The sequence below is a fragment of the Ooceraea biroi genome, chromosome 6 (genome assembly GCF_003672135.1).
Source record: "Ooceraea biroi isolate clonal line C1 chromosome 6, Obir_v5.4, whole genome shotgun sequence".
NCBI lineage: Eukaryota > Metazoa > Arthropoda > Insecta > Hymenoptera > Formicidae > Ooceraea > Ooceraea biroi.
The window spans coordinates 12,490,080-12,517,748 of NC_039511.1; the positions used below are offsets into that span (position 1 = coordinate 12,490,080).

Here is a 27,669-nt window from a genome sequence, read left to right on the forward strand (position 1 = left end):
TATATTGAATTAATGAGCGGCGAGCGATAAGTCGTACGACGCACCGCACGCGCAAGTGTCGATGCATCATCTCTTGAATGCATTTACGGATTATGACGTATGGACGCTTTCGAGTCCAGTTTGCAAGCTATACTCATATACTGTCTGTTGTACACTTGCTTGTTTCGAATTCGTCAAAAATGTCGTTTTGTCGGTTCGGCCTATTTAAATATTTCATTAATTGCTTATAGTCATGTTTCGCCATAATTTTCAATAATTTGTCAAATAATTTGTAAGAAATAGTTTTTTTTAGTGCGATAATTTTTCAGGATGTTTTTTAAAGAATGTTAAATTATTAAAACTTTATATATTTAAAAAATAATTAAAAATATGTATATAAATAACTTTTAGTAGCTATTTAACATAATAGCCCGAGTTATAAAATTAATGCAAAGAGTGGTACAAAACAAATATCCGGTTTGGAGTTAGTCTAATAGCGCTGATAATATGTCGTAATAGAAAAGAACCTTGTAATCATGATTAATGTCGATCCGCACGAACGATATCGAGAATGGTGTGTGTGTAAGCTACGATTAATCCGAGTTTTTTGCATTGCCATGTGGATCATATAATTTTTCCATAAAATGCTGATTACCATTTGATTACAATCGATCTCAGATAGCAGACCCTCTCGCAACGGCAATTGACAAGGCCATATATATCCTCCTTTGTATCCAAAATTATTTCAAATCTAATCTATGCTTAATTTATAGTTCATGTTATCTAATGAATTCATTATATACACGTCATTCGTTCTTGAATTTATTCGTAAAATAAATTCAAATTTATATCTGGTTGGAAGCTTGGAAAGTGGAGCTTGGAAAAAATTCGTCACAAAAAAAGAAAATGGCTTTTTCCAAGGATCTAACTTAATGAAAAAATCTGAATATAGAGTACAAATTATATATGATCTATATGTGCGTGTATGTGTGTGTGTGTGTGGTTCTTTCTGCACAGCTTAAATCTGCCGTTTCCGGCAGTCTTATTGTGGCTTGAAATTCGCGTGTACTCGACTCGAAGTCAGTGATCAGGAAGGATGATTCGTTCGGTAATTGCATACGACGGCCGGCAAAGTAAATAAATGGCCTGTGCCATTGCGTGCCACGAGCTTATATTTTATTTAACAAGGCAAAGGGGGCCGGCGAGCGAGTTATCCGGCGATGTAGCCTCGCTGTTCCTTCGATCCGCTGAATTTTCCCGAAGACGTCCTTGCCTCGATAGCCGTCACTGCACATCGATTCGCTCGTTCGATCCAGAAATTTATTACGACACGCTCGTTTTTCCGTCAACGGCGAGCCTTCCGCGGTCTGTTAAGCAGCTCTGCTGAATATTTCATTCCTGATCGGAATGTCCTCGATGGAAAACGTATCGTATCGTGTACCGAACACGAGTACAGTATTTCTGAATATTTTAGGCTTATAAAGGATTTATGAATAATCCGGCACTGCTGCATTACTTTTTCACGAGGAGGATTCACGTTGGCAAAAGTCGTCGTCATCGATCGAGAGAAAGGTGCTCAGGAATTCGCATAATGCTACAACGTTTGCTTCACGAATCCTTGTTCGAATGTGCAATTAACTTGGACTGTTCCTCGAGCAAAAGAATCCTTTTTCTAATTACCGATTTAAGAACGGTTAAGGAAATTATATAAAAGGAATACAGGAACGGTACGACCTTGGACGGCTATTAAATGAACCTTCCTGCGACATCGCGTGCAAGCTAACGTGATTCGTGAACCATGATACAACCGCGAGCACATGGATCCATAAAGTTATTATGCTGCAAGTAGTATTCAACGATTGAGCGTTTTACAAAATGTTTCATCCCGTAATTGAATTAAGCAGAACGAACGCTCAACTACGAAAACGAATTGGACACGATAATCTATAAATAAATTACACTTATGTTTAGACTCAATAACCTGTGAGACCTTCCTTTGTTCAGGAATTCTCTTGAAGAAAGCCTCAACTTGATTGTTGCTTCCAGAAAGGTCAGGATCGGAAAATCACGAGCAAAAATGCCAAGTGTGACTGCGCGATAGATTCGCATGAGCGAATCGCCAATCTAAATTGGTGATAATTTTGTCTAGCAAGGCAGGGGCAACAAGACGATCACAACAAAGGAACCAGAAGTTCGGAATCTTCCTACGAGCATTGAAAAATTGGGACACTTGGAGATACCAAGGTCAGAGGTCTGCATGTCATAACATCGATCGATCGAGCAAGAAAGTTTCCATTCGCTAACCCAACAATTTCAGTATGTTCACGTGCATATAAATCAGCAAATACACTCGCATTCTGATTCGCTCGGGACGTCGCGTGATTTCATCATTCATCGGATGCAAGTCACTTTTGCGGCACGTGCGTCGCACCAATGAATGTCGCGAATTTCTGTCCAATTCGCATGATTTATCTCGCATGCTGAAGTTCAGAATGTATGTGCGTGTCCAGAGGCCGATGGAAGGGTGACAGTCTATCACCAACTTGTGTTTGGCGCCTCATTTTGATACGCAATATCTCTTCCGATTTCGTATAATCCAGCTTCTTAATTTAATGAGAATTTCATAATAAAGGCAGAAAATAAAATGCGAATATCACTGTGAACATTCGTATAAATAACGATCTCCAATCACATTTCTCGTAACACGTTTTCTTTTTCCTTCTGATCATAACAAGTTAAAGTAATTATTACAAAATATTCATACTTATGGCTGATCTGTTTTGCATTTACATAAGCATTAAATATAATTGGTGTATAGTCGTTATTCTTATTTTCGAGACAAGAATCTTGCTGCTTTATCGCCTAATAAATGTCTTATCACTGTCACGAAGACAAGCACGTGTACACATTTGTCGACGTCATTCGATATCTCAACAACTGTCAATGCTTATTAAATCATTATCAAGTAAGGAGCATAGGAAGAAAATTGGTTTCCATAAGAACGCTTTAGCGCCTTATCAGATAAACGATTTCGCTCGTAACCACGTTTTGCGCGTGTGCCGTTGCGAAATTCGAGGTCGGTGATAACGGGAACATAATGACGACGAGTAACGAGAACATCGCAACAAAGAGTATTTTTCGTGCGCGCTCATTATCTGACTTATTCGGCGGAGTTCAAACACCTGAGAGAGTGGAATAAAATGCACGAACTTCTTTTGTTCTCCCGATAATGACTCGTTTCGTGCGGGACTCCGCTTTCTCGTAACTGTAACAGCTGCATCATTGTAGTGAAAATCGCTACTTTCGTTAGAGTAACAACTGTCGAGTATCTTTCCTAAAAAAGAATTATAAATGTCTTTATATATATGTTTATATGATAATATACATTTATAAATGTACATTATCATATAAAATTATAAGCGTGAATAATTTAATGATAAATAAATGCATATTATGTATGTGTATAATATACTTATTCATTATATATGACATTTTATATCTTTTTCAAAGACAAATGACAGCTATTACAATCAGAATTATAACAACGTTTAAAAAACTGATACACAAAATATGTAAAAAGAAATTTGAATATCACAATTTTTGTGATAGTTTGGTGATAAGTTTTGGGACATTTCATGGAAAATCCGGGCAATTTAAAACGGAATCGTAGATTCCTTTCTGATGCAAGTTCGCTGAGTAATTGTTCAGACAAACCAAAAGTCAAGTTGCACAGTATGACTGGCAGCTGGAAGCAGCTATTCTTAGGTAAGACTGTTCATTTGCGTCTAAATATAAGTGTAATTTATTAGCATGCTGCAAAGTCAACATATGGGAACATACGGCGCGGCTCCACCGTAAACATATCTCGATAGCGGTAAACACGATGACACCATTACCATTATCTTTCTCTCTCGACGCAGTTTTTGTATCGAACTAGATTGCACCAGTAATAGTCAGGTGATCTTGGCATCGGAGACAAACAGATTTCAGAATCACCATCTGGTATCGCGGAAAAATAACGAGGTCTACGTTGAAATTACAGATTGCCAGTTACATGCGACGCACCATCTTCCTTTGAAATAGGCGACACAGAAAAACAGACAGACACTTGTATCAAGCGACATTTATGTTGCGACCTATATTTAAATTTTGCGATTTCAAGGCGTTTTAGATAATAACACAATGGGCAAATCGAGTCAATAGTCTTTATGAAAATTTTCATGAAGAAGCGTCTATTTCCATCACAGCAGAGGTGAACGCGCAGATCAGTCTGGATGTGTTGCGTGTAGCATTCAATTGTATGCAAGAATCGGTCGAACTGAAAAAAATTTAGATGAGGTCAGTGTTAAATTGCACTATCGATTTGCAGGATTACGCAATTGCGCGCGTGCAAATTCTTTGCACAGCGGTTTGGTACGTGCAAGTTATAGTTGAGTTATTTAAAGCTCTACGGAGAATGTCGTTGAGCATAAACTGCTTCACGAATAAAAAATTGACATTCAACGCTGCTGCTATAAATAGCCGCTATATACCCTGTCTATACGGTGTGTTCCTTTTCGGTCGGGACGAGTTTCTCACACGCAGGCGGATCAGGATAAAGTGCAATAAAAGTAGGATTCATCGGATTCCTCAACGATTAACGATCAGCTTCTCCTCCTTCTACAGAATATCTTAATGCGAATTTGGTTGTGCACGCAATACCTTCTTCCAATTTTGCGAAAAAAATTAAATTAATATGTACATTCGTGTTAACTTGATGTATAAAAACATGTTCTTGAATCGCACTTTACATCATACATAAAATACGCTTTTTACATTGAACATTTTTTTAAAAAATGCGTAAATATTCTCAGCTTTTTCGGAGAACTTGACTGAAACTATATACCTAATTTGAATTTCTGTATTTAAACGTCAATTAAATTCTGCAGTATTTCCTGCAAACGATTAGGCTGTATGGGCAAAAAATCGATATCTCTTACGAGGCGATATATCGGATCGCCCTCGGGAAGCGGCACGTGTCAATCACGTGAATGTTTTACCGCTCGTGAAGCGCCATTCAGGTTGTGACCCCTAATGGAGAGAAGGTTAGGCACTTTGCCCACTTCCTTCATTTAAGGAAATTGCCTATTCCTACGTGCGTATGTACATATGAGCGGGTGTGCGTGCGGCGTGCACGTGTATTCGTGTAATTTCTACTTCGTAGATGAGGACCCCGACTGAAACGGTCCGATAAAGAATTTCTTGAACTTTGCCGACTGAAGCTTAGGAAAGCTTAGGAGAGCTTCGGAAAGACTGACAACTAGTGGAGCATTCTTTACTTATTGTTAGTTCTGAACTCAAGTCAATCTTCTTCTGCAAAGTAAGGTATCGAGAATTATGTTTTTTCAATCGTAAATTTTCCACAGTTTTCAAGTCATTAATTTACATGTTTTACTGATTATATGTCACTCCGCATGACATACTGCGCTATTTATAATCGTGAGCGCGTAGAACAGTTAGACGATGAAAAGTCAACTGCCGGTAATTATACTTTTGTCATTGCATAATTCTCGGCGGACATAAAGAAACAACTCGTTGATCAAATTTCCGTTACGTTGATGAGCAAATTGTAAGTGACGGAGGTGCAAGAAAAATTAGAAATTCTAATAGACGGTTCAGTGCAAATTTGCTGAATGAATGGCAAGACGTCTTCTCGAAAAGGCGACGTGATCGCTCGCTTCGGCGAAACAATTTATGCAGAGGCCTGCACAAATTGAATTTACGTAGGACTTTACGTAGGAGAAACCTCGGGAGGAGTCTCTATTATTTGCCACGCACGTAAGAAGATGAAGGCGATGAGTTTACGGACGTGTCGGATGAATAGTTGAGAACGAAGACGAAATGTATGAGACGAGCGATTGGATAGCAACAGTAAGGGTGCTTCCAACCGGCGTTTCCCGAACAGAAAGCTGCGGCAAAAAAACGCTCATCACGAGGTAAAATCGCGCAGCGAATGTCCACGCGATTGGAGCGTTGAATAAAAATTTAATAGAGCAAGAAGTAAAAGTGTATCCACGGACGCATTAGTAAACGTTCCGGGAGAGCGTCTCGACAGCTCGCTCTCGTCCGATATATGCACAGCGCATGCAAAATACGAGAAAGGAGAGAGAGCACTCTTGCATGTTGCACAATGTGTCACATCTTCACGAAGCGAGACTGTCGCCATTTAAAACCGCTTTACAGATTCCGTCTCCTTTTTTCTGCCCGATCTTTCATGGAATTTACATAATGCAATTTACATAATCTGACACTTTGTGTGATGGAGAGAAAGCATCTGCGTTGAGTAAATGGAATCCGCTGCACGAGCAGAAAGCTTTTCGACAGCTTACTGCTGCCTCTGCGTTCGTCCTGTCGATCACGACGCGAAGATATTTAGCTGGAGCGGCAATCGTAAAGTGATATCTTGGCGATTAAAAATGATACGAGGCCAACGGCGACGTCACGGAGTGATGGAGAATTATTATTATCTTTCAAAATAAAGTCGCTGCAGTAAACTGGCGGTTATTACACAATTCGCTGCGTAAATATCACGTCTTGCCGCCGGCACACCCGCAATGGCATATCCACGCGCGCAAATACCCGATTTAGAAGACAATATAAATGTCAGCGATAAACGGAAAAAAGAGCGATGGCTTCAAAGCGGGGTTATCAGACCCCCAGTGAGCCACAGATATGTTTTCGTCTCGCTTTTATCTCCGCTGCTGCTCGAGACAACGAGAAGAGCGAGATTGTTATTGACACTGCAGATCCCGAAGTCATGCTCACACGATTCCGTTTAAATCATAGGTATTACGAAACTTCTCCGCGACGAAATCCGAATTGAAACATCGTTAAAGCTCTGTCTCTGACAAATATTCCGACAAATAAGGCCACTCATTTTTATTCTGAAAATTTTATTACCCAAGTTAATTGCTATAATAGGAGAATTTGCTTGTTACAATACTACTTTGTTATTTTAATATCTTATTCATTAGTTCGTCTTGGCACGTGGCACGTGGAAATACGGACGATTGCATTTTTTATATATAAGGCATATAAATGATATATTTATACGCATTAATGAAACAAGATACTCGCATATGTAACACGGTATTGCCACGACGATTGTCAGGCTGTCACGTTGTCGCGGCATTCAGCGTGTTAAAGCGCGAACTTGACATTGCATTGCACATACCTACCGACGCTTCCGTTGCGCTCGTCCAATTAAGTGGATCACACCGATAACGAGTTTGACATACTCGGACAAAGGCGGCTTCTTGGAGATATATTAGGTTTGATTCATCCTACTCGCCTGTCTCATGTTTCGAGAATGCTCGCTGCCAGATGCTCTCCAGTGCAATTTCACAAATTGTAATACGTTGCTGCAGGCGAGGGATACTGTCACCAGGAAATATTTATCGTGACAAAGACACATATCTTCTTATGGAATTTATAAAAGTAAATAACTGATAATCCAGCTCGGTTAACATGTGGGTTGAGCATGTATATTTTATCGAATCAAGTAAGAAAGATGCTTAAAACCTTCTTAAAAGATCGTGCTCTCTTTCCTTCTTATTTTGCCAGCCAACAAAAAATGTATTTACATAAATTAATACCTTCCAATTAGGTAAATTATCGAATGCTATATCACTGCTGTTTGCCGGCAGTCGACAGTTTGTTCATTGCGCTCTTGTAATACAAAGATGTTTAAAATAGCGATCAATGTCACATTGCGTATCGAGCGGAAACATGATCTAGTTATTATCGGCAAATGCCGATGGTTCATGGAAGCTTCGCGAAACCGTGTATCGTAGATTGTGATCGCCTATAATCGATAACGAAGCGACTACGTCGGGAATGTCGCGCTCACGATGCAAAGGTACATCCGTAATCATTCGGATAAATATTCATATCACGCCATCTGCCTATCAAATAAATAGTCACACGCGTGCAACATTAAGCTTATCGCTGACCCAAAATAGCATAAATTATGAAGAATAAAATTAGTAAGTAGCCGTTATCTTCTATTGTTTATTTATTTCGACAAACGTCACCGGCACGTCATCATATATTATATATTTGTGCATTCACTTAATGCATTATCATCTTATTAATAAAATCAGACTCTAAATTATGGCCTATCTGCGTGATTTCAATAGCTGCTGCAAAAAAAAGAAAGAGAAAAAAACTGATCCGCGTCTAGACATCTTGCACTTTGGATTGGACTAGACTCTTGCTCAATGCTAAGAATGACAAGCTCGTTGCTGTAAGATAAATTTAAACCGTATCAAAGCCTTTAGTGGGATAGGTCATAGACAGGACGAGCGATAATTCACGAATCGTTGACCCTTGAAATTTATGATCCTTTTAGTCACAATTCAATGGTCTTTGTTCAAACAAGAATTAACATTTAATCAAAGTGAACAAAGGATTTAAAAAGAAATCTTTCAAGCTCCATTGAAAATCTCATCGAGAGCATGTCAGAATTCATATATTTAGAACAATTTACATTTAGAACAATTTAAAGGTGATAAAAAGTTTATAAGGGAGATTATAAAGGAGAGCAGATTTTTCAACAACAAATTATCGATAATTTCTTGATTACAGAAGCTGCAAAATCGTTCAAGAAATTTCACCTATCACAATTTTTTACACAAAGTATTAAGGAATCAATAAAACTTCGATCGAAAAAAGACTGATTCAAAATTCACCAATCTTCAATAAAGTGGAGTAGCGTTGCGATTTTTGGAAAAAATCAACCTCGCATACGCGATCTTTATCGATCTTTATGCAACGGGTCTTTATCGTTATCGCGAGCCGACTTGCAAATTGAGAGGTCATCGTATTCATGTACGCAGGGGGTCTCTGATAAAACCAGCGACTGTGTTTTCGCGGAAAATTTTGCGCATAAGATTATAAGCCATTTTTCCCTCTCTCTTTCTTGCTACGACACATTCACAACACTGATGAAACAGGAAAGATGAAGCAAGCGGTTACTGATCAGCATTCGTTTCCTTTGATTGCAGCTTTATCTCGTTTTCTTTTCTTTTTATTTCTCGAATGTGTACGATCATATTATTTTTGTCTTATTTGGTGTACAGAAATGCGGCAAGACAAAGAGCGGAAAGAGCAGACTCAAGATCTCATTACGCTGTCCGTAAGGGTAAAAGAGATCCTAACCCAAAGTCACGTGTGAAACGAAACGCGTGTACACAAATCACGTGTGCAGGTGTAGCGAAAATCATGCAAAACGCACGTGCATGCGTAATTTAGTCCCCTTGAACTTGGACTCGTCTGTAAATGATACTTCAGCGATATTTCAATCCTTCCTCTTTTTCCAAGTGTAAAAGAAGTAAACGAAGAAATTGCAACAGCAACATAAAACCTAAATCCATTAAACGCTAAAAAAATACATTATACACAGAAGAACAATACGCGTTGCAAAAAGCAAATGAATCAAGAGATTGCATGTAGATTGCAGCAACCTGATTATTAAACGAGAAAAACGGTAATAAAAACAGACTAAAAACGCATATTGCAAATTTATATTTGCAATCCTCTAAATCAGAAATTGATCTAAAGTTTTGTTGTATTTCGCATGTAAAATAATAAATTAAATTATTAATAATAAAATTAAACTCTTAAATATTTTCACAAATATTCTTCACAAAAATCAATATTTTCCTCTATCAAGGAATTTTTTTTGTTGAATATATAAAGGGGTACAGCCAGTAGGAACAAGCCTATTGGCTTCTATCAAGGAATCCAAAAGAGAACCCTTCCTCGCCATCTAACGCAGAACTATGCGAAACCAAATGGTTGGTACGGTAGAAAACTGCTGTACAATGCATACTTAAAGAAATTAATTTCTTAATATTAACAACCTTATAATAGATTAGTATCCAAAATAAAAAACCGCTCAGATAACTATACAATAATTTTACAATTATATCAGATAGAAAAATTACTTCATTACTCTTGAAATCTTATTTCACGTACAGGTATCAAAAAATGCGAAACATAAAATTATATGTTGCAATTTATCATAATCGCACATTAATTAACACTGCTAATACGCTTCTTAGTACTTGGGCTCATTTTGGAGAGTTACGACAGTCAAAGGATAAAGTTGCAAAAATTGGATGATAGTGTTCGCAGGCGCTCGGAGGAGCGTCAGCTGTACCTATCATGTTAAAGGATACTCTTTATCTACACGATTAATGCACGTGCGAAACGTATACTTAACACCACGTACACCATCATCAGGCTCCACCACACGCCGAGTTCTCGGGAAGAAAGGCGATATAGCCGGCATGGATCCAATTTTGTCGGTAGATCGAGTTTCGTGCCCTTCGCGTGTGCGTGTAAGAATAATATAATAATAGAGGCGTGCGACGACGATAAGGAACGTTGCGTCTCACGACCGATCCTTCCGAGAAGATCCTCGTTTTCGTCCGGGTTATCCGCTTCATCCGTGATTCATCCTCGCGAGACCATCTCGCGGATTACTAGCGGCGCGAATATGCGAAACGTGGGCGGGATTAGACGGAATCAATAACGAGAACCGATTCCGCGAAATGAAATTCGCGATCTTGCGTGCGAGTGAGTCGTCGTTCAAAATTGATAGCATCCGCTTGCGTTTTCTTTCTCTTCGTTTATCATATATGATCCTGTTTGGCATTAATGAACAACGATAATAATAATACATGCGCGACGCGATTTAGTTTTTACACACAATAGGGAAAGATCAAATAACTTGATCTTTTCATCAACGCGTGAAAAAAAATCTCCAATTTCGCGGATATTGGAGATACGTCATTTTGCAAAAAAAAACGAGCTTCTCCTTGATTCATTTTAATTCGTTTATTCGCTCAGAACGATCCAGATAACTTATGGCTCGTCTACTAACGTACCGGCTTATTTTTCCGCACTGAAGTTCGAGTGTCTGGTATAACCCAACAACACTAAAATCTACGCAAGAAGACGTAAACACACTTGAGAAAGACGTCCTATCTTTTTCAGACGCGCCTCAACTGTTTTCTAGATTCTCTGAAGGCTTTTTCGATAAAAAAAGAAGCTTCCAAATCTGAGCACGATCCAAACCAGCATAAAAACGAACGTCTACGAGGAAGTGTCCGAATCGTTGCTCGCGTAAGGATTTCGTTTTGCAAAGTCGTCGTTAATTTATTTGCTCGCGGTCGAACAAAGATCGCACGGATGGAAGTACGAGCGATTTGCATAAGTGAAGCGCGGACCGTTCCTTCCGCTGGCTCAAGAAGACGATGTCGGACAATGTGCGCTTGAAAAATTGTGCAGTGCGCGCATTAAAACGTACACGCGCCACGCGCTGAATCGCGATATCGGTCACGCGTGCCCGAAATGACACGGCGCGCGGTCGTTGTGTGCGAGCGCACACCCACGTGAGCTACGCCAACATTTCTCGCCTTCCGAAGCGGTTTTGCCGCAAAAGACCCCGGTCGGCAGCGGGATTACGGGAGTCGATTCCGCGAGATTGTATTCCCGTTCTTCGAAATCGCGATTTACTTGCAACTGGTCTTCACTCGCGGCTCCCTCCTTATCTCGATACAATGCGTGACACCGCGTATATATCTCACGAGTGATTAGATTAAACGATCTTTTCAGTCTCTCTCTGAAAAAGCGCAACGATACGATCAAAGTACAAATTGGGAAGCAGCTCGCGATGCGCCTTTTCTGTGCGTGTTTTCCGGATCAAGAGGGAATAATCATGTCGCCTAGTTTAAGGGGGGAGCCTGCTTTAGAACGCTGAAAATAAGGTATATTTTACGAATTGTTTTTGGAGAAACTATACAGCGGATCATTATAAAACTTTTATGCATTTATTAGTACATGTTTAAAGATAAAAAAATTATTTTTTGATTTGAATATATCGCTTGTAGAGGTCGTCCTGGAGAAATCTTAGTGCAGCCGCGTCGCCGGCATTGCAAATTGGTGAGCATTCTCCTGCCTCCAAATTTCGTCTAAACTGAAAAATTGAAATATCTTCTCGTTATTTATGAATTCCCATCGTCGATGAACCAAAGAGAGAAGAAAAAAGTTGAAAAGTGCCAAAATGGTGGAGCTTAGAACACAAAAGTACGATTTTTAGGCAAAGTTTTTGAACTTTTTCATGCAAAAATAATTGTTTAACTTAATGTTTTTATGAATATTAAAGGTTCATCGACGATGGGAATTCATAAATAACGAGAAAATATTTCAATTTTTCAGTTTGGATGAAATTTGGAGGCAGGAGAATGCTCACCAATTTACAATGCCGGCTGCACTAAAATGCTTCCAGGACGACCTCTACAGGCGATATATTCAAATAAAAAAATAATTTTTTTATCTTTAAACATGTACTAATAAATGCATCAAAGTTTTATAATGATCCGCTGTATAGTTTCTCCAAAAAAAATTCGTAAACTTATACCTTATTTTCAACGTTCTAAAGCAGACTCCCCCCTTAAGCCGCGAGAGCGTGTAGTTGAGATGAAAACTGTACGATAGCATACATTATAAGCGATTTCGAACAGTGCATATCGTATCTGGTGCACTATTTGTTCCGCAGTTATCTTCTCCTATCCTCGGCTGACCTATAGTTAACGAACAAAAAGTAGGAACGCTGACACTTTGACGCAAGTATCCATATTTTCTTACGCACATACGTCTGTCGCATTTTATTCCCGCGGAGAAATGCAGAAAGGGGGAACGCTGCTAATTCTTTTTCTAGGTACAAGCTATTTCCGGAGAACACCAACTATCGTGCCTCTCGTCCTGCCGTCTGATCGCTTGACACGCTCGATACTTAAAGAGTATTCGATAATATCGCTGAATGTATTCTGAATATAGTCGACAGTAAATTTTCCACGATTACGACAATTCCTCCATCGTGAATTCGAGCGAAACGCGGACTCAAAAAATCAAGTAAACCGAAACGCCGCTGAAACGATGACATGGGGACGACTCGAAAAGCGTGAAAATGCGCTTACCTGTACTAACGTCGAATTTGACGTCCGTGAAGCACCGCGTACGAAGGACGCCTCGCACCGCAGTGGACGAAGGTGCAAAGTCCGGGTCATCGGCGTCGAAGGACACGCTTTCCTCGAATTCGGTCAACGTCGTCATCTCCGTCACGCTTCGCCGGGCAAATCGCGGCAAGAGAATACACCTCAAATCCTGAAACAACGTACATGCGTGCTCGAAAAAGTATACCGCCCATGATCCGTCACGCATGATCAGCGACGCACAAAGACGCAGAATCGTTATTACGAAATCTTCCCAAGTTTGCGTTTAGTTTGCGACAGTTTTTCCGCGACATCCCGACTCACGCCCTCTCTCTTTCTCTCTCTCTCTCTCGCTATACGATTCCTCCGAAAAATGTCGAGGACCTACCTTCCGAAATATTCAAATAAAAGTTATATACGTTGGTCACGTTCACGCGCCGTTCGATTATCATCGATCAACCATCCGTCGCAGATTCAAGCGACAAGTTCTGGGCGAGGCGCGTCGCGATACGTTATGCAAATGAACGGCGATAATTATTACCTGTGCGCACGACGCGGATCAATCTGCCTGCCTATCACACCGGCGTGCATCCGCGGCTTGTCAGCACCGTCACCGTCGCGACATTCGGTTACGGTCACGCGGAAAGATTTAGAGGACTGTCGCGCGTCGCGTTTCGTTTTTTTTTCTTTCCTTTCGTCGACCCGCGCGCGACGACGAACGGCGGCCGACTGACACCTGACGCGCGTTATCGCGCGGGAAATTCGTCTCGCGCGAGCACGCACGGTCCGCGGCGAACGTCAGGATGATCGCGCGCGTCTTATCTGGATAATTTCATAATTTGTGATAAGACCCGCAAACTGCGTGTGTTTACTTTGGAACCGTTTCACATCTGTATTTCTGAAATATGGAAATTGTGTAAACTGATCTTATGTAACTCTGTACATACATATGTAATATCGACGTTTCTTATAAATGAAAGTCTCTTGAGAAGGGATAGGAACAAAATTAAGCAGACTCGAAATCTTATATATCTTATATTTTATTACGCTATATATTATGCTATAAATTATGTATATATAATGCATCTCGTTAAAGAGTTGATATTTGCGTCATCATCATTTTTATGGAATGAATCCTATGGAATAGATTTGCATATCCATACAGCACAAAAACTTGCAAGCTTCTGTGCTGCATGGAATATGTACGTATGTTAGGTACAAATTCAACAATATAGATTCCGTACATCTAACAGCATAAAATTGATTGAAAAATTGGCATATTTCCTTTATCTTTTCAACATGTGTATATAAAAGTCATAAAAATCAACGATTATCTAATCAGATACTGGTAATTGGTGTTAAAACTTTGCGAGGTAGATAATTACAAGAGAGTTTTGCTTCCAAATTGCAACTGCAATTCTTGTCTTCGTTTCGATTCCGACATTTCGTGAACACCAACGAAAGAATTACGCTTTTGGATATCTTTTTCTCCTCTATAATACATTGTGGTTAATATAAAAAACTGTATAAAAAAAAGAATAGCCCAGGTACCCAGTAAGCAAACTGTCAGCAGTATGCCGACAGATTGGCAGCAGATTCAATCAGAATAATGCAACAGATCCGGTACCATCTGTGTCCGCATTAAGATTGTGTTCTGCCAGCAGATCCTGCTAACATGATCTGACAGCAGATTGGGAGCAGAAAGCGAGCAGGCTCTGCGAGAAAGTGCCGTAGTAGTACAAATTTATTGGAGCAATATTGGTTAACAATATAAATCTAATTTTTTATATGGGGTATGAATTAATTTCTTATATTGGTCCACTATTGTAAAGTAATCTGTTTTTTTAATCAATACTTAATTTGATTAAATGGGCAAATTTAATGCCTTCAGATTGCTTGCGGCGTGTGTGGACGTTGTCCATGAGAACCTCTGTGCCGCAAGTGCAAAATTCTTAGAAAAATTAATATTATTATGTCAAGACGCGTATATTAACTTATGTAACTGTGAGGCTAAATCTTAACGTCGAGTAAGAACTCGACATGTTCACCACCTAGCGGTGCGGAGCGAAAACGCATATTCCTAGCCGTGTAAATTTGAATAGTGTCAAAAGCTGCAGATCCTGTTCGGTTTCTGCCGCCAACCTGGCGCCAGGTTATGTCGGCAGGCTCTGTTCGGTTTCTGTCGCCAATCTGTTGCCAACTACACTGCGCAGATCCTGCTCTATTTCTGCCGCCAATCTGCCGCCAGGTTATGTCGGCAGGCTCTGTTCAGTTTCTGCCGCCAATCTGCTGTCAGATCATGTTATAAGCAGGATCTGCTGGCAGAACACAAGCTTAATGCGGACACAGATGGTACCGGATCTGTTGCATTATTTGCTTCAGATATGCTGCCAATCTGTCGGCATACTGCTGACAGTGTGTTTACTGGGTGGATTTTGTACCCAATCTGTGGCCTCTCTGCTCACATATTTTGTCGAACAGATTTTGTCAATGTCTGTTCTTCGCAGGTTTGGCTGACTGGGTAATAGTTCTTTTTAGCATGTCTTTTCCAGGTTACTTTTATACAATTTACATTATATTACAATTGCTCTCCTAACAAAATTGCTCTTCCATAAAGATATCTATAAAAATATGTATATAATGCAACAATTAAAAAAAAAAAAAGAAAATTTGTTGCGCATTCTGTGCGTTTAAGGAACGTTACACTTTGCGTCTGCCTACTCGTTTCTCATACGCTTCCCAAAGTGGTTGCTTGTAATCCAGAGCGGCTTTCAGCCAGCCGGCGGACGATTCCGTGATACCTCTGCCGACGACAGCTAAATCGGCACCCGCATTTATGACCGACTGCGGATCGTTGTACTGCTGACCCAGGCCGTCGCCGCTGCTGGACAGGTGGACGCCCGGCGTCAGCTGCAGCATCTCGGGACGTGCGGAAAGATTGGACTGGCACACGAGACCCACCACCAAGTCCGACGTCTTTTCCGCTATCGACACCGCGCTCTTCATGTAGTCGCCGACGGTCAACGCACCCTGCGATGACATCTCGGCGACCACGAAGACGCCGCGAGGCTCCGTGATGCCCTTTAGGCCGTCTCTCAACGCGTTGACCACGGACGCGCCAGACACCAGGTGCACCGTGATCAGATCAGCCCATTCGGCAATTTTGTACAAGCCGTGTCTGTACTGCAGCAGCACCGTGTTGCCAATATCGCCGAACTTGCAGTCCTCCATCAGCAGGAAGTTGTGCAGCCGTGCTGCCTCTTTGAGCCGAGTAACGAAACGTTCGCTGAAGTCCTCGATGATGTTCACGTGGATCTTCAGCACGGCGATGTGAGGCCCGACCGCGTCGGCCAGGCGTAGAATCGCATCCGTCCGCGTCAAGTCGGCCGCCAGACAGAGATTCGTTTGCTTCGACTCCATCAGTTCCAGCAGCTTCGAGGTCAACGGATTACTCGTTTTCTTCGCGCGCTCGCCGTACGATAGCTTCAATCTATCGTTCAGCTCGGAACCTATCGGAGCGACAGCGATCAATATTAGCGCTTATTATTAAATTAAAATGATTTAATAATAAATAATATTATAAATTAAATTAAAATATTTCAGTAAACGCGTCGTGTAAGGATTAAACGCGAAAGAACTACATCTGTGAAAACAATTTACCTTGCATATGAATAACTGGTGCTTGATTCGTCGCCAAGTAATCCTGCACATCCTTTACAGTCTCCGCTGTAATTTTACCTGCCTCGTGGAGGTACTGGACAATCTGCGTGATGGTGTACAAGCTTCTGACTCGGATGCCGTGATTTTCGAGGTTCTTCCTACCGCCCTGCTCCCTGTCGATTATCACAAACGCGTCTGTCACGACCAGACCCTCCTTTCTCAGAGCGTCCGCGGTTTCCAGGACACTGCTGCCGCTTGTGACGACATCCTCGATGATCACGCAGTTGTGACGCGGCTCGATCACCCCCTCGATCATTTTCTTCGTGCCATACGACTTTGCTTCCTTCCTCTTCATCAACATCGGGACATCGTTGTGTGCTGCTATCAAAGTAGCTAACGGCAGTGCTGTGTACGGGACGCCGCAGATCCGGTTCACGGATTCTTCGGGGTCCCTAAGCGCCCACAGAGCTTTCGCCAGGCTGGACTAATGGAAAAGAAGCAAGAAATAAATTTATCATGTTTTTGTGCACATTTAGGATACACTCACCATTACATCTGGGTACGATATTATCATTCGCAAGTCGAAATACACCGGTGTTCTTAGACCAATCTTTGTCTTGTACTCCCCGAACTTCAGAACCTGGATATCGTACAGCTGCATGGCCAAGCGCTGCTTCAATGACTCTTCCATTTTATCTAGTTATCTAGTTTCTATTATCTGTAAAACAACGAGTTTATGTTACCTTGATATCTATATGCAATCGAACACATCAGTACTGCCGGCATGCTCGTGTTCGATATTCAGAAATTCTCTTGCAGCATTAAGAAAGACTATAGTTAATTCTTACACGATTAATTAAATGTTTGCAGCTGCTTTGTGTTCGCGAAAATTAAAAATCGATTAATCCAATGGCACTAATGTGTCAAATTGTGCACAAGAAATTGTCGAAACGATCACGAGTTGCTCCGAAATACAATAGGATGAAGAATTTTTTTGTTTTAATTTAATTTATAATTAAGTATATAATATTTAAGTTATTGTATAAGTATATCCAACTGACACCTTTAGATGTACTTTTCCCGTTTTACGAAAGTCGTACGTAATTACTTGTAAATTATGTAACAAAATACATGAAAAGAATGCATACAGAAGTTTCTAACCTAAACATTTACCGAGGCTCGCACCGCAGAACGGAGCATATGTGATGAGTGATCATGTGAGTCGAATACTATCGAACGTAACCGAGGTGTACCGAAGTCAGTGTTATGTCTCCTTACGTCTAATATTACCCCTTTCCCCCCTCGTCAGCAGACTATTACCTTTTGTTAGTTGGTATGATACAATCGAGCAGACGGTGTTCCTCCCAGTAGTAACGTAATTTTATTATCCAACAGGAAGGGGAAAAGGTAATTTTTCAATTGATTGAATTGAGGAATATCAGAATTTACAATTTTCAGACTAAACAGTTGGGCAAGTAATTGTTTTCGAAAAGAAAAACAACGTTGTCGATGTTGTGGTCTTGTGAATCTAATTTAAGAAATAAAAAGAATTAAAAAAGAAAGAGAATTAAATATTAAGTCGAAAAAATTTTCACCAGGAATTGGTATCATAAAATTGCTGATGCATATATAAATGAGATGCAACATATAATTAGGTTTTATTTTAATATCAGTACATATATATAGTATAGTAAAAGAAATCGTAAAAGTAAAACCAAATTTAAGTATACATTAAAATCGGGAAAGTAATTTATAATATTCCTGAAAAATTGTTTCTCTTACAAAAGCTCGATCTTATGAAAGCTTGAAAAATCTTGATGTAACGATAATATACGCGAAATCTGAATATTCCAAGTTAAAAGTTTTCTGTTTATATATATACATATAATTCGAGTTTTTGGAATATTAGAGTTTTTTTCTTCAAATGATCTTAGGAATTTATTGCTAACAGATAGCATACGAGATGTACGATATCCTACATCCTATATGATATATTGCTATAATCAATACATAAGAAACGGAAAAGATAGTTTTCTTCATGGTGTGATGCAAACTTGACACACATTTATTCCATATTTAAAAGAAAATAAATGTTACAAATGTTCCAGCTTTTAGAATTAAAATGAATCGATACATTTATTTAAATAAATTCCGCTAATTCTCTTTATATTTTTAGTTTGTCGCTCTATCGTAACAACATTGACTCCCACCTGAGGGATCATAACAGACTCAACGTTTATGCATTGCGTGGTATAATGTGAGGTAAAGTTGCAGTAAAGTTTATATATATATATATACATCTGTCTATTTGTGGACTGTTATGGAACCTCACGTGGAAAACGTGATCGTAATTGCGATTCCACATACGCGACGTACGTCGTACAGGATTGCGATGAGTTCCAAATTAATCTGCGCGTTCATTCAAAAGTTCCTCTTCCCTCGATTGAAATCATTTTGCAATGCACTCGCACGAATGTAATTCTAATGCACGCGCAGCTTGAAACCCTCGAAGCTTCAGCGAAGTATCGTCTCATCGGTACGGTTCATTGTCTTCGATGAATGCACGCTTCCATAGGCCGTTACATCGGAACAAGATAAAGTCATCTTGCGGCATTTGATGATATCGAAGGACAATGATAATTCCCCGTTCAAGGACTGTGTTCTCTGTGCCCAGATCAATCGCTCGAAGGACAAAACTGCCAAGCACCCGATTTGTGATTTGCGTCTCAAACTCTATCCGTCTAAAATTCACTCGGTCGAAAGTGCTCTTTAGAAGCGACATTATTCTCAAAATAATCCTAACAAATTCCTCTTTCCCTCCGAACATGCTTAGGATATCACGTATAGAACCTCACGTGGAGAACCCGTACATTACATTTGACTAGATTAAATACGTCTCTCTACTGTCTCGTTTTCTTCAACTCGTTTCAGTGTTCACACTCTGAGCGTGAAAATACTTTAGGACTCTAACGCTTATAAGACTAAGTACAAGTACAATATAATTTCAATTCTCAATGGCCAAGTCAATCGGACTCTAATTCGACATTAGCAATTTTCTATAAATAGTTACTCCGTTATTAGTTTCCCAAAGTTTGTATATAAACCCTGCTAAAATTGCGCCGATCGTTCTGATCGGCGTTACTGAGTGACCGTGGCCGAGATGGAATATATTCGTATCCTTGCAGAGAAATTTCGCCTATTTTTTAATCTTCGTAATATAATTTGTTTGTTTTATATTAATGAATTTAAAAGTATTACCATGATTGATTTGCATGACTTTTGTACATGAGTGAATACATGACTATGTATGAATTTTAATTAATACTTAATTAGGATCCTCTTTCTTGGAAATAATACTATTTACTAGTATTACTTTTGATAAATAGAATTTTGTTGCACATGTTCGGTTGGCCACCCGTTTGTATCATGTAAACTCATTGTATCAAATATTTTTCGACGAATTTGTAAAAGAAACTGACGAGCTCTATGTATGTATTAAGATACTATTTAATTATTGAAATTGCGAATATATATATATAAATTAAACAAATATTTATAATGTTTGGAGGGTATCTGCAAAGTTAATTGACGTTTTAAGTGTATCAGTAATAACGTTCCAAATATCTAAGATTTTGTAAGAATTGATTTTTCGTTTTACAAATACTAAGTTTTACATAATTATTTTTACAAGTTAATGTGATGAAAAGAGCACGTCAGATTCTGTTTACATTATTTATTTACGAAAATTTATCATCTTAGAAACATGAGAACAAACAAAAGTGCTTCTGATTCGTTGAGAATTTATTGACGACGGTTTTTATCGTAAAAAGAAATATTACTTTCAATGTATCGTTTAAGTAAATCGTTATTGGTAAATCTGCGTTTCCATTGCCCATAAAAAAGTTATATAGTCTTACAATTATATTTGTCTATTTTATCTAATTGGAGGAATTGTTTAATTGAGGCCTGTACATTTGGCGCATCGTCAGCGTTAAACTTACTTTTTGGGAATCATTAATTTTCTTGTGAATTAGTTGGATCATTTCCTTCTTTAAAAATTTACTATTAAAAATAAATTCTAATAAAGAAAACATTTTCATGCATTTCGTTTTCATAATTCTTTCAATATATAATATATATGTATATTATACAAAAAAGAACTTTTTCTACATATAGAAAGCTCGACAAAAATATCTTTGCTAGCTTAACAACAATCAAGTTTAATCAATTAATATCCAGTGATAGAAAAAGTCATAAGTAAATATGAAATTTTAAAAATAGCTACACAAAATAGACATCTAAATTGCACGAATAATTACAGACATGTGCGTCAACAATAACTATCATATCAACAACAGATTTTCCGATTATTATCGTCTGCAATAATAATTTAATAATTATGCTTCGTGTTCTAACGATTATTATATAACGATATTATATGTTGCTCTTCGAGACGAAGCCTTGGAGACCATCCGAATTTCGTGAATTTAGAATTTAAAAACTCAATGAATATTCCTCTAATTCTCTCAGCTGACGATTTAGCAGAGATAATATCTTTGTTAATTTCTTACAATAATAATAAAATCTTATAATAATTATATGTGCAATAGCATGATTTTTTAAATCGCCTGTGTGCGAAATACCCTGGAAATATGTAAGTTCCACACATTTTTAAATCCTTTAATCTTTCAATTTGGCGCATTCTCTCGAAAAGCTAAAGTGAATATCTTTTCCAGAATATCTCTCTCTTTTTCTTTCTCTCCCTCCCTCTCTCTCTTTCTCTCTCTGCATTTGTATCATTAATTAATATTAGTTATACGCTTTCGCGAGAGCGTGCGCATTCGCATATATAAATGGAAATCATAAAGAAGATGTGTGCGATATTAAGTATAAAAAAATATTAAAATAACGTCGATGTTGCTTTTCGATTATTCATTGAATGATCGTAAAAAGAATAGGCCTATGGTATAAATTTTCCAATTCTAAAAAAAGAATTATTGCAAATACAATAAATCTATATCTAATAAATTATATATTAGAAAAAATTGTAATATTATAACTGCAAACTGTTACGTTTACTTATTGAAAACTATCGACTTGATGAATTACAAGACTAATCAAAGTTAATTAACGAAAATCGAAATTATTATACATTCCATAAAGATAATTATTTAGATAATTGAAAGAATACTAAAAAGATAAGAACTGAAGAAATATTGGAAAGTTCGATGACTTACCGAACTTTCGAGCTTATAATTAGTAAACAGCAACCATAAAATCATCATTTCTTCAACATCCGCATGCTCTTATTTTCATGCCAGACTGAATGTTAATTGCGCTTGAAAATCATGCTTGCATTTTGAAACATTAATCCTCCTGTGATGTCCATCTCGGACACATCATAGCGCCGAACTGACCAAGTATCAAACATACAAGAATCTTTCATGATTCTTTGCACTTCCTATTCTGCGACTTCGTCAATTGTGACAAATCTTGCTCAGAACTTGTCTGCACAAACTGCCAACTTTCTTAGATTCGTCAGCAGTTTACCATTTTTGAAGGATATTCGGCAGGGTCGATATCCTCCAGTTGCGAAAAACCATTCCAATTCGGAATCCGATGAAATTTACTCGTTCGACATGAGCTGTACGCTGTCGTCGGCTGATCGATGTAGTCGCCGAACCTCCGACAACGAGCGGATTGGCGTTGGATGGAGCAACGAAAAAGGATGAGAGTGCCGATCTAAAATGAGAAGTACAATACGAATTGAGAATTAAAATACAAAATACTCGAGATTTGTTGAACCAAATAGATGATTTTTCAATTCTAGAAAAACATTATCGCTAATAGATCCATGTATCTGATAAGTTTTTAGAAGAATTATAATTTATCATGACATTTTAATATTTAAATAATTAAATAATTAGATAAGTTTTCGCGCTCATGTGTTGTAATGCATGAATTTATTTAGAAATAATTGACATAGATTATCCTAAAGAAATTGTACGTAGCTAATCCTTTCATCTAATCCTTTCATCGATCCAAGCAGTATCAGTAGAATAGATGTAGTGATATGTCCTGTCAACGCTCACCGAGAAACCTTAATTTATTCGGGTTAAAAATAAAGAAAGACGATGCATATACGCTGCAAGAAGGAGAGAGAGATCGCGTGTGTCCATAAGTGCAATGTCAAGGCCGCGTCTAAGTGTCTCTCGTGAATGGATCGATTTGCTGAAGCTTCAATCTACCCCCACAGCATATCGCGATAGCGTAATTTTATCTAATACACGGAGGATTCCTGCCCCATTATTCGATTAAGCAATCTCATTTTCTCGTGTATACTATATATACTTTATAATCATTACAAGCAGTGATTTAAAAAGAAGAAAACCTATTCTAGATATAAGAAAGTATGTTAACAACTGTCTATCAAATTTTAGGGAAGCATATTTCCCAAAGTGGGTCCAACGTATCATGTCCCACATATGTATGTTATGTACATTATCTTTATTTTACATATATCTTTTACTTGAGAAGCTCTTACCTCTAATATCCGTTGATGGTTCACTCCTAGAGAGTTCATGTTCATTACCGCGATGTGATGGCGTCTTCGACGGGCTTTTAACAGCAAATGCTGTATCGTTCTTGCTCGGCGTAGTGCTCGTATCTTGGCTGGGAAACTGAAAAGCCGTGGAATTGGGCCACGAAGCCGGGGGTGGACTTCGTACCAGATGCTCGTGTACCTGCGCAAGTGTGAGAGGATCTGCGTCACCCAATTCCTGAAAGCACACATCGAAAATTAAAAAGAATTGTATAAAGATATGATAGTAGGAAAAACCAAATTACTATATCGCTTAAAAAAAGCACTTTATCTAATATTTTAACTTATACATATATAAAAATTCTTGATCAAACTCTTACCTGTGACATGAGAATCGCATCGTCGGACTCGGACTCCTCGATCGATTCCACGAGGCTTTCTCGACTCGCTAGTACCTGCATAATTAGAGAAAATTTGCACAATCGCGTGAATTTAGTGCAGAGCAACATGTAAAACCAATCTAAGATGATGCCAAGGAATAAGAGTGTCTGCTATTGCCGTAATAGCTTTATTGTACAATCTTTAACAATTAGAAATTAAAATTTTTTAAGTATTATACTTAAAAAATTTTAAATACTCTGAAAAATATTAACTTCTTAAAATTTATATAAATATTATGATGTTTCAACCGTTAATTAAGTATTGTGATATTTCAAAATTCTACTAATTCAGGAACTATTCCAGATGGAAGAATTTTGAAAAATTTCTAAAAGATACCAATAAAATAATTGGACCAAACCTGCAGAAAAGGATTGTCCTGACGACTAAGTCTGAGCGCCTCCATGTCCTGATCGATGTTACGCGTCCTACCGGGTGTCAGGGTCAGAATAGAGTGCGAGGGTGACGGCTGACAGGTGACAACGACATCCACCGCTGTCACGCTCAAGGTCGACGGAATTCGCGACATCATGTTGTCATTTTCCAAGCCAAACCGGCGACAAGCAGTGGTAATAATTGCTGCAAGCAATATCGCTTATAGTAGCGATTATCCTTTGCCTTCATTAAATCAGCATAAAGTATAGACTATGGATTTAATTATATACTTTAATATTAATTGAACTAGTTGTCAATTAAAAATAATTGAATTAAATTTTTATCTTGATCGCCACTTTTAAAAAGCTAAAGTAAAATAATTGTGACTAAAAATATCTGCAACTGAGCTTTTGATTTGAGAGTTAATAATAATTAAATTAACATTATGTATTATGCAATGGTGCACTCTAGTTATTATTTTCATATGAATAATTTTACGAATAGATTAATTTGTGAATCAGTGATAACATAAAATTAATTTCAACAATGTCCTCAATTTTTTTCTTGAAGCTTTCTCGAATAGAAAAATAATTTGTTAATGGACAACAGGAAAAGTCAGAAACATTTTACATTTTTACGAATTCCAGGATATTCTAATAGGGATCAAGGAATAATGAAAGGTGAATGATATCTCACCAGGAGTCTCCACTCTGGGCGCGCGTTCCATCTCCTCGTCTTCGTTAATCTTCATCCCTATCGCCAGCTTTCTCGATTTGAACAAATTCGTGAGGAAAGCCGCGCCTTTGCGCTTCACCCGATCATACCTTTGCGCGCACTCAGACGACACGTGTATCATAATTCGTCTGGAAGCACAACGTAAGTTACAACGTTAGTCTATAATACATCCTTGGACGACACATGAAATATGATGTAAACATGATTTGAGAGTGCAACATATGGCGAAAGGTGTAGCGTAACATAATTATTATTTCACGCTACGTAAGAATTGCACAAAAAGTTTTACTACGCTTAAAAAAAAAGTTCTTCCGATCGATGCAAAGTGAATAAATCTTGCATTGAAACATTCTATATATTTTATGATTTGTACTGATGCGGCAACATCACGCAAATTAATATACACGATTGTAAGACTAAAAGCTAATTTGCATACTGTTCACAGACTAAGCACCGAAACATATTGCATAAATTAAAATGTAAAGCTGTTTTGTACAACACTTAGTGCCACAATTTTTGTCGCGTGCAATACAACACGTAAGTCAAAGCGATAAAGATTGCCGACTTACATTGCCACTTTCGCTTTCAACCCTTTAATCGTTATCGTTAGGCATGCCGATTAGGCTTTCGCGAGTCTTTTATCGGAGAAAAATCGCAATCTTACGTTCAACAAAAGCCGACAGGATCTCGATAGGGCAGAGGAATTTAGATTAAGATGAAATTCAAACAAGACAGATCGAGACACGCACCAGTGAACACAAAGTTTACCGGAATTTACGGATCGTTGTTGAGATTTGGCGAGTAACTCTGGATTTACAAGCTCGAGGAGCGGCTTACTACCAACTGCAGTTGCGGAAGGGTGTGCACCTGCTCCTGTGCAGGAGCTCGCGCAGCTGCAGCTGTCAACGAGCGGACGGAGCTTGCGCGCCAAAGGGGTGAGTAAGAAACGGAGGGTGGTGGAAAAGACGAGGATAACGGAGTCCTCCAAATAGTGGAGTGGTGTAATTTTCTTTTTCCACTCTATGAGGATCTTCATGACCCATATCTCGTGTTTACTTGATTTATAAAGGATGATCGGTTAGAAGAGAGCTTTATGAAATCATAAATATGAGCTTTCGAATGTTAAAGCAGAAAAGCTTCCGATTGTACGATTTCCATATATTTCCACATGTGTTTAAATACGCACATTTGTATTTAGATAATATTTGGATAAAGGAATTTTAAGATTTGATTATTATCGATAATATCTTATCCCTCGTTCGAAATTATAAAAATATTTAATATTTTTTCTGATATACAATTGTAGATTACATTTATATCTAGTAGATAAGAAATGCTTAATCTGTAATTGTCAAGTAAAACAAAATCAATAGGAATTTTTCTTCATATACGGAATGCTCCACATTGGTAGCAAGAAATAGCATAGGATTATTGGTGATTTAAAAACCAAATTTGGAAAAGTTAAAAAGATGTAATTTTACGAATCCACTCTTATCCACTTTTACGAAATCCAATCTTGAAGTCACCCCTTACACACAGGGTGATTCAAGAAGACGAGTACTTTTCCAGAAATGCGCCACGTCGTGCTTGTTCAATCGATCGCACGAGACTCCGTTATATAAGGTGTCCATAATGCACGTGTTGTCAGATACATATATAAATATACACATATAAAGCACACAATAAACATAAATTAATAAGAATTCAATAAAGTAAAATAATCAACATGTCGATGATAAAATATTGCAAAGTGTAATCAGCGATGTGTGAAGCGAGCTAAACATCAACCGCATGTTTGGGAATTTTAAATACACTTAACTTCAAAATTTAAAAATTCTTTCAATTGTGGCAATTTTGTTATTGTGCAACATTAGATATCTCTTTAAAAAATTAAAAATTTTAATTTTTTAAATTATTAAAATTTTTAAACTCACAGTTTACATCAAAAGCTATATCGTACATATATAAAGTCGCTTCTCCAACCGAAAATTTTATACGAACCAAATTACAATCGAATCTCTGACAAAGGTATATCCTTGAAACTAACTTCAGAGAGAGAGAGCACTAAGATTTCATTAATTATTTACTTATGCTTGTATTGCTTCAAAGCAACATTATTTTTAGCGTTTCAACTTCGTGATCGATCAGGAACCGCATTAAATTCTCACTAGACAAACATTGACTCTAAGTGCATGGAGAAATCCGCAAAGATCAACAGAAGGATGCCAGCCAAAGTTTAAATCATTCCCGTTATTAAGCATTCCCGTTAAAGTTGGCATTCGCTGAAAACACCTTGCTATTTGTTCTTCGATTCAAAGCGCAACGCGTCAGAATCCCGAATTTCTACGAATCCATTTACATCTTGACACTCGAACGATCAGCAGCCTGATCATTTAACGTTTTAATGTCCGACCGACCAGCACTGTAGACACCGTAATCACTGTGTGGCATTTAACAACCGTACTTTGGAGAGAGAAAGAGAAAGAGATAGAGTTGATCTCGAGCGGCACTCGAACACTCGTTGCCAAAGAAATCATCCTCTGTCACAGAATTACCTGGAAGCTCGCGCACCTGCCGGCGGTGCATCTTCGTTTTCGCGACGCGGAACACGGGCGCGTCGCGTCGCGTGGCGCCGCGACGCCAACAACAACGGGGTGCGGCGCGCGAGAGAGGGTTGCGACGACCGGCAACCCTCCGCCGGTCCTACGCCAGAAAATCAAAGGCAGCCGGCTTATCAGTGATATGCGCGCGCGCATCCGCCGCGGGGGATAACGTTCCCCTTCTGACTGGACTCATTAATTTGGTGGTTGATAATACGGGGTGTCCCAAAACTTTCGTCCCTGCTTCCTTCCAATGCTCATTGGTCGCTCTTCTTCTGTGTGAACAGAAATATCTATCAAT

The 27,669-nt window shown here is 38.6% G+C and overlaps 3 protein-coding genes across 11 annotated transcripts in view; all 3 read right to left on the bottom strand.

The window, feature by feature from the left end:
- The window catches only part of LOC105285118 (protein pinocchio), a 39,924-nt gene extending 26,231 nt beyond the window's left edge, over nt 1–13,693 (bottom strand). The window contains exons 1-2 of the mRNA XM_011349083.3: nt 13,561–13,693; nt 13,005–13,191 (exon numbers count right to left, since the gene is read on the bottom strand). Of these exons, the coding sequence (XP_011347385.1) occupies nt 13,005–13,140 (136 nt within the window). The 5' untranslated portion in view covers nt 13,141–13,191; nt 13,561–13,693. The remainder of the gene's footprint in view (nt 1–13,004; nt 13,192–13,560) is intronic.
- Nucleotides 13,694–15,561: 1,868 nt separating this feature from the next.
- Nucleotides 15,562–18,182, bottom strand: LOC105285121 (uridine 5'-monophosphate synthase). Of its 5 annotated transcripts, none has more exons than XM_011349089.2 (4): nt 18,000–18,182; nt 17,227–17,397; nt 16,680–17,163; nt 15,562–16,528 (listed from the first exon to the last, which is right to left on the bottom strand). In XM_011349089.2, the coding sequence occupies exons 2-4, from the start codon at nt 17,368–17,370 to the stop codon at nt 15,720–15,722; spliced, it is 1,437 nt and encodes a 478-aa protein (XP_011347391.1). In that variant the 5' UTR covers nt 17,371–17,397; nt 18,000–18,182; the 3' UTR covers nt 15,562–15,719. The 5 variants fall into 5 exon arrangements, with proteins under 5 accessions (XP_011347391.1, XP_011347388.1, XP_011347386.1 ...); XM_011349086.2 differs by lacking the exon at nt 18,000–18,182 and adding an exon at nt 17,743–17,975; XM_011349084.2 differs by lacking the exon at nt 18,000–18,182 and adding an exon at nt 17,528–17,975.
- A 527-nt stretch (nt 18,183–18,709) lies between these two features.
- On the bottom strand, nt 18,710–27,471 carry LOC105285122. 5 transcript variants are annotated; one of them, XM_026970205.1, is made up of 6 exons: nt 27,324–27,471; nt 24,730–24,896; nt 24,020–24,237; nt 23,601–23,675; nt 23,224–23,458; nt 18,710–22,421 (listed from the first exon to the last, which is right to left on the bottom strand). In XM_026970205.1, the coding sequence occupies exons 2-6, from the start codon at nt 24,887–24,889 to the stop codon at nt 22,306–22,308; spliced, it is 804 nt and encodes a 267-aa protein (XP_026826006.1). In that variant the 5' UTR covers nt 24,890–24,896; nt 27,324–27,471; the 3' UTR covers nt 18,710–22,305. The 5 variants fall into 5 exon arrangements, with proteins under 5 accessions (XP_026826006.1, XP_011347392.1, XP_011347396.1 ...); XM_011349090.3 differs by lacking the exon at nt 27,324–27,471 and adding an exon at nt 27,128–27,287; XM_011349094.3 differs by lacking the exon at nt 27,324–27,471 and adding an exon at nt 27,061–27,083.
- Between the last annotated feature and the right edge of the window lie 198 nt (nt 27,472–27,669).